The sequence below is a fragment of the Lynx rufus genome, unplaced genomic scaffold (genome assembly GCF_022079265.1).
Source record: "Lynx rufus isolate CCGP_SWC_20201006 ecotype Redwood Valley unplaced genomic scaffold, mLynRuf1.p SCAF_2, whole genome shotgun sequence".
Classification (NCBI taxonomy): Eukaryota; Metazoa; Chordata; class Mammalia; order Carnivora; family Felidae; genus Lynx; species Lynx rufus.
In genome coordinates, this window is record NW_025814834.1 from 208,568,724 (window position 1) to 208,575,581 (window position 6,858).

General features: G+C 52.8%; 1 protein-coding gene across 1 annotated transcript; it reads right to left on the reverse strand.

Annotated features, from left to right (window-relative positions):
- Positions 1 to 82: 82 nt before the first annotated feature.
- MRTO4 (MRT4 homolog, ribosome maturation factor) lies at positions 83 to 6,790 on the reverse strand. Its single transcript, XM_047085706.1, has 8 exons — positions 6,680 to 6,790; positions 3,995 to 4,053; positions 2,718 to 2,821; positions 1,942 to 2,023; positions 1,695 to 1,762; positions 1,280 to 1,431; positions 809 to 885; positions 83 to 698 (listed from the first exon to the last, which is right to left on the reverse strand). The coding sequence occupies exons 1-8, from the start codon at positions 6,705 to 6,707 to the stop codon at positions 552 to 554; spliced, it is 717 nt and encodes a 238-aa protein (XP_046941662.1). The 5' UTR covers positions 6,708 to 6,790; the 3' UTR covers positions 83 to 551.
- Between the last annotated feature and the right edge of the window lie 68 nt (positions 6,791 to 6,858).

The following is a 6,858-nucleotide window of genomic DNA, read 5'->3' on the forward strand; positions in this document are numbered from 1 at the left end:
CTTCGCGGGATACTCGCCACCAAGAACAATTTAGGTAAAAACCTACCGCTGGAGTCACTACCAAGAATAAGAGGTCCCGGTATGCTGTTGAGCAGTTTTAATATCTGCTCTGGGTTTCAGCAGTGGCTTTACTCTCGTCTTAGTGAAAGTGTCCCTCCTTCTCTGTAAGACTCCCGGCCCTGGTTTGGGAGGAGGGGAAGAAAGCGGAAGGAAGGGCGGCCAGGGCTCCCGTATTCCTTGGCAAACCCCGTGTCCAGTAGGGGGACACAGAGGCCAGAGGAGCGAATTGCCAGTGCAGGTGGCGGCTCTCCCACCCCAGCCGTCACGCAGGAGCCAGCGCGGGAAGCTGGCTCGCGGTAAAGGAAAGGCATCCTAGGAATCCAAACCAAAGCCCAAGCCAAGGTCTTTTTTCTAGGAAAATTCCTCTTTGTTGTCCACAGGGAGCCATCCTGCAGACAGTTTTACACCTTATAGAAAAGCAGTCCATCCGTCTTCCCCTGCTGCTCCCCCAGCGGGGCGGCAGTCCCATGTGTCCTGGCCCCAAGCGCCTGTCAGTCGTCTTCACCCTCTGATTCTTCTGCTGACTCGGGCGCACTCTCAGGCAAGTCCTCTCCCATCGGCTGAAAGCTTCCAGACTGTGCGTCCCACATGTATTTGATGGTGACCTTGAATTCAGCCATCTCATACCCAAAAAGCTTCTGCAAGAGATGCGTAAAGGGAACCAATGGTCAGGAGGAGCATGTGTGGCACGAAGTGGCCGTGGTCCCTTGTGCTACAGGCCACAGGATGCAGAAGGGGTCAGACTCACCAGCACGCGGGCCTGCTCTGGGGTCAGCACGTCGCCCTCCTTGCACACCTCATAGTCAGACAGCAGGGTCACCACACCTACAGAGAAGGGGACCCCACACAGTGACTTCTGCAGAGGCCTGTGCACAGCTCTCTGCCCACTGCCCAGAGCCGGGAGGGGGCTGGCTGGCACCCCCGACCCCACTCCACCTTGCCCAACCCCAGCACACTCGTGCTAAACCAGCAAGCGTTCAGGAGGGTCTGTGGGGGGATGAAGCCTCCCTTGTGTCCTTTAGCTGAATTCTGGCTGCAAGTTACTGTCACTCTCGTCCCGACCAAGAGGTGGTCACTCAGTCCCACTTTCACAGGAGAAAACGGAGGCCGGCAGAAATAACCTGCTCAGCCACAGAGCCAGACGGGGTCTGTTGAGCTCACAAGCTTGCATTCCTGGCAGCTAAGTTGTGACCTTTCCGCTACAGGGACCAACCCGTACCTCTCTTGAGGGCAGTGGGCAGGCCCAGCTGCCTCAGCTGTGGCTCCATGGAGTGGGGGAACTGCTCCAGGGGCCCCGGATCCAGGGTCACGGTGAAAGTTGCTTTGTTTCCAGCTCGAGCGAAGTCCATTTCTGTGTATTTCGTGAACCACCTTTGGGAAAAGATCAGTGGTAGGAGGGGAGGCTCCTGACTGGCCCCCCAGCCCCGCATGAAGTCAGGCCCCCTGGCCTCTTCTCCCCCCACCCCCACCTCCCTGTCCATCTCTGCTGCTGACCAGCAGTCAGCTTGGAGCACGGTGCTGCAGAGAAGGAAGACCCAGGAGCAGTGTTCCAGGAACCAGTTTTGACTCAACGCCTCCAGACCGTACAGAGTACCAGGATTATTCCTTCCCTGCTGCTCCTCAGTAACACTTACTCATTCACTTCCTCCTTGGTGCGGTTGGTGAAAAGGAGACCGACCTCACCCCTCAACTTCTTGCTGACCTACAGAACAAAAGAGGGTCAGCCCAGTCTCGTTAGACATCTGGCAAAATCTGGAGATGTTTTTGGTTGTCAGGAGCTGGTGGGGCAGGGGTGCTATTCTGAGTCCGGGGTTTAAAGGAGAACCGAGCTGTTAAGTCAGGCCTTGCTCTCACTGATCCCGCCACTGGCCAGAAATTCACCTGATGCAGGTTGTCCTTGTACTCGTCAGCTGGGCTCCGACCCAAGGCCACCATCATCACTTTGTTTTTGCCAAAGAACATCCTACACAGAAAAAGAGAGGTCTGTGAAGGAAGCGCCCTGCCCACCCTCCCCCCGTTAGGTGCAAACCAGCTCTGGTTCCGGGGAGCCCGAGCGCAGGCCCAGACTGTTCCGCAGCAGGAGGTGTGGCCAGAGGCTCCTACTTCTTCCAGGCAGCCCTGCCTGCTCTGTCCACAGCCAAGGACCCCTCTCGTGATTTTCCTGCCTGAAGACCTCAACGTTCACAGTATTCTGACTACCAGCCCGTGGGTGTTACGTGACCCACTAAGCGCCCCAATCTGGAAACGTGGAAGAGGCACAGTCACCGGTCTGAGCCACACCAGGACTCACTCGTACCGTCAGAGACTCACCCAAGGGGCAGGTACCCGCCACATGGCTCTCAAGTCACTGTGTCATTTCAGAGGACACATCAACATTTTAAAACTGATGGGACGTTCCCAAAAGGACCAGCCTCCAGGGATAAGGATGCCCCTTCTCCTGAGGGATCATTACTCAGGCATTCCCTGAGCAACTACCAAATCCTGCCCCTGAGAAGCTCAACACAAGGCCAGTTTTAACAGTTAAAAAGTGCCTCCGGGGAGTGTGGCACTTTCTCCTTAATAAGGTGGTATCTGCAGGGTCAATAACCGCCCCTTGCTCTGAGAGCACCCTGGCTGCTTCTCTACTCAGAAAGGCCGTCTTCCCGCCACCTGCTCACCGGCTGTGCTTCCAGGCGTTCCGGATGTCCTTCAGCTTGCTGTTCCTCATGTTGGCCACGGAGAAGATGAAAAGGTACTTGTATGTGTCCACACATTTCCGAAGCTGCGGGACAATTCATGGGGTTCTGGAGTTCAAGGGGCAGCACGGGTTGGGCTTCAGATGGGAAAAAATCTGCTCTAGGTCCCTAATAACCGTGGAAGTTTAGAGCTGGAGGCTCTAATCTCGTCATTTCCTCCTTACTTCCATTACTGAAGTCATGATCATGGACTACAGGGGCTCCCCTGAGGCAAAGCAGGTGTGATCTCAAAGCGCAGGGGAAGCTGGGCCATGGGTCAACATCCCATGGTCTTCCCAGGGTATCTGTGGCCATGAGTGGAATGGATCGCTTTGCTTTGCCCGTTAACTGACAATCCAGAAACGCTCGGCCACACTTGGAAGGTTCCTGTGAAATGGAAATCTGTAACACCTTATTATTTACTAAGAAGAAGCGGCTCATCGGCCCTGCTCTGCCCACAGTGCTGGCTGCAGCCATGACATGGTCTCACGGAAAAGGAATCACTGTGCTGGAGGACAATCTACTGTCATCCAGCTTGCAGCCTTGGAGCAATGTAGACAGGGGGCTGGCTGGTACACTTACATCTAGTAACCCCAGAGCTTTTTTTTTTTTTTTTTTTTTTTTTGAGAGAGAGAGAGAGGCAGGCAGGGCTCACCCAAAGCCTTGAGCTCACCTGACCTGATGTGGGGCTCAAACTCACAAACTGTGATCATGAGCTGAGCCAAAGTCAGATGCTTAACGACTGAGCCACCCAGGTGCACCCCCACCTTTCAAAAGTAAGTTCTATGCCCGTCATCAGACCTGAACTCATGACCCTGAGATCAAGAGTCATATGCTCTACAGACTGAGCCAGCCAGGTGCCCTGTGATTGTATAGCTTTTTGACACTGGGCAGGCTACCAAATCTAAGTTTCTGTTACCTAGATGCATAACAGTGATCATTATTCATAGACACGTACGAATGAAGTGGAACACACGTGGAGTACTTAGTGGGGTGCCATGCACAGAGTAAGAGCTCTGTGAAAACCAGAAATCGTTACTACGGGGGTTTTTATAGGGTGCTGTTGCTGGAGGAAAAAGGGCTGAACCAGCACCTTGTGGTGGTTGTGATATGTGATGTGTGTGTGTGTGTGTGTGTTTTAAAAAACAGTATTTCCCTGACAACCCTATAGCCACCTTTATAAACCAAAATCTGAACCGATAAAAAGAATGAGCGCTTACCTCTTCTATCAGGTTCTGTTTCAGTTCTAAGCCTTTCTTGGCAGTTTTGGTTAAGGAAACTAATACAAAGAAGAAAAAGATAGATGATGAGACACATATCCAGAAGCCTTGCAGGCTCATTTCCTTCTCCCCTTTGGTAGCTCAGCTGGACCAAGCCAGCCTGAGGAAAGGCACCAGGGCTTTGTATTCCCAGGGTCCCCAGAATGCCAACTCTCTAGTGTTCCTGAGCCTGGAGATCCCTTGACACACTTCCTGTTACTTAGACAAACCAGGTGTTCCCTCGCTCCTATTAGGCTAACCTAAAAAGCTGTACTGAGGTGTGGGGGCAGGGCTTGTTCCTGTTCTTGGACGGCTTTCAGAGGGATACCTAGCTTGCCAGGGCCCTTCCTGATCCCCTCCCTCCGCTCCCCATGGTGTGTAGAGAAAATCTTAGGTGGCTTAAGCTGTGGAATGATGGATCTGGGGACTCTATCTTCTCTGCTACAACCTGTTCTGCAGTTTGGATGCAGCAATGTCTCTTTGGGGAGGGCAAGCACCTCTACCAAGAGCTGGGGCCCAATTTCCTCATATCCAGAGGGTTTGGCATTTGCCATCTCACCAGGGTTCCCTCTACCGAACCCAGTCATTCCACAAACACTTAACAAAGCATCAAATGCAAGGCCACGAGTGTCCCCAGTAAGGGGCTATTTCTTATTCAGTCTGCCTGGCACTCACAAGGCGTATACCTGGAAAGGTAATCAGTCATGCCAGTCAGGGTAAGGGCAGCACAGGAAGGCAAACAGAACGCCACTGTCCATTTCCCACCAGGTTCACTGCTACAACAGTGGACCAAGCCAGCGTGACCCTCTCTTGGATTGCTGCTGGTCTCATTCCTTCCAGCCTTGCCCTCTAGCTTCACTTTCCCCAGTCTATTCTCAACAAGGAAATTAGGGTGATCTTTTAAAAGTTAAACCCTGTTGGGGCGCCTGGGTGGCGCAGTCGGTTAAGCGTCCGACTTCAGCCAGGTCACGATCTCGCGGTCCGTGAGTTGGAGCCCCGCGTCGGACTCTGGGCTGATGGCTCAGAGCCTGGAGCCTGTTTCCGATTCTGTGTCTCCCTCTCTCTCTGCCCCTCCCCCGTTCATGCTCTGTCTCTCTCTGTCCCAAAAATAAATAAACGTTGAAAAAAAAATAAAAAATAAAAGTTAAACCCTGTCATCCCTCTGCTCAAGCTCCCAGGTGGCTACCCATTTCACCTGGGTGTGAAAGCCAATTCCTTGCAAAGGCTTGTAAAGCCCTGCCTTCTTTGCCCACCTCCCTCCCCTTCTTTGCTTACTCTGCTCCAGCCACACAGCCCCTCTGCACTTTATCTTCCCTCTCCTTGGAATACCATTCTCCCGGGTAACTCCGTGGATTGCTCACTTCCTTTCTTTAGGTTTCTGCTCACTTGTCAGCTCATCAGAGACCTCTCTCTGGCTGCATTATATGAAATAACACTTCTTTATCTTTAGTCCACAAGACTCATTAGAATCTGACCGTATAGGATTTTTGGTGTTTTGGGGGATAACATTTCCAGTGACTAAATGTTAAACTCATTGAGGACTCTAGGCCTTCTTGTTGTAACTGCTGTATCCTCCAATGCCTAGAGTACTGTAAGGGTTAAATTGTAGTGTAGGGCTAACTGTAGCTTGAGAGATGACAGCTTTGTGTTGACACTGTAGCTTGAAAAATAACAGCTTTGTTCTGACACTGAAGGTCAAGAGATAACAGCCTTGCTTTACTCTTGTAAATTATGCTTCATACTCTTGTAAATCAGGCTTTACCAACTAAGGAAACAAAAGTTCAAAGAAAAGAGCATCAGAGGCAAGGTCAAGGAGATCCACTGGTTGCAACTTAGCGGCAGAAAGTCTAAAATAATCACCTCATCCGGCAACTGTTTCTAACTCATCTGGGAACTGTTTCTCTGTTCTGTTCCCAGGTGATGATAAAACGATGTGATCGGCCATAAAAACTCCGTACCCTGGCTGTTCGAGGCCGCACTCTGATCAAGAGTGTTGGTCCCCATCGATCGGCCTTGCCTCTCATTGCGATAAACTTTGTTGTGACTGTCACTGGTGCCCGTAGTGTTCTGTTTCAGGAGTCGTGTGGATGCAATAGTACTAGGCTCCCAAGTATATTTGTTCAGTGACTGTGCTAGAGAGTCTACATGGGAGAGACACTACCACAATAAAAGAGTCAGAAATGGCCTTTTAAGACGTGCCTTATGAACTGTTAGCTGAGACAGACCCAGGCACATGAAGACTGAAGCATAAGCATGCCAGGCAGAGGCAACGGCAAGTGAAAAGGCCAGATTTGGGATTAAACCCGTCTTAAAGGAAAAGCAGCCAGGGTGGCGGGCGCGCGAAGAGCTAAGGAAGATGGGCTAGGGTGGAAAAGGTGGGCCAAGGCGAGATCGGGTGCTCAGAAGCTGTTTGGAAAGGCACTCAAGGCCCGGCAAGACAGTCTCCGTTCCCCTGACCCGAGCAGACTCCGGACCCCAGTCACGAACCCCTCTCGCAGCTCCCAGCTAGTCCGCGGAGCTCCTCATGGAGGCCCCGGCGTCCCACTCGGAGCTCTTCGCGGAGGCCCTTGGCGTCCCACTCACGTCCCCACCGCAGCTGGCAGCCAGCCGGTGGTGCTCCCCCGGATCCCAGGACCCCTCACTCACCTTTCTTGTCGCGCTTGGATTTGGGCATCGCGCTGCACGCACATGTGTCGGAAGGCGGTGCTGCCTGTTAGGACCCGGGTGGCGCGGGAGCCTCTGGGACGGCCCTCCGGGGCTGCCCTCTCGCGTGCCTGACCCAATCTGCGCCACAGCCCGCCTCTTTCCACCCAGACTTCTCTAGG

Bases quoted from the DNA above. Each gene is read 5' to 3' on its own strand.
- MRTO4 (XM_047085706.1), bottom strand. From the start codon at position 6,707: ATGCCCAAATCCAAGCGCGACAAGAAAG. The intron at 2,024-2,717 runs GTGAGCAGGTGG...TTTTCTGTGTAG, and splicing joins AACGCCTGGAAGCACAGCCG to GATGTTCTTTGGCAAAAACA. The intron at 699-808 runs GTGAGTCTGACC...CATCTCTTGCAG, and splicing joins CAGAGCAGGCCCGCGTGCTG to AAGCTTTTTGGGTATGAGAT.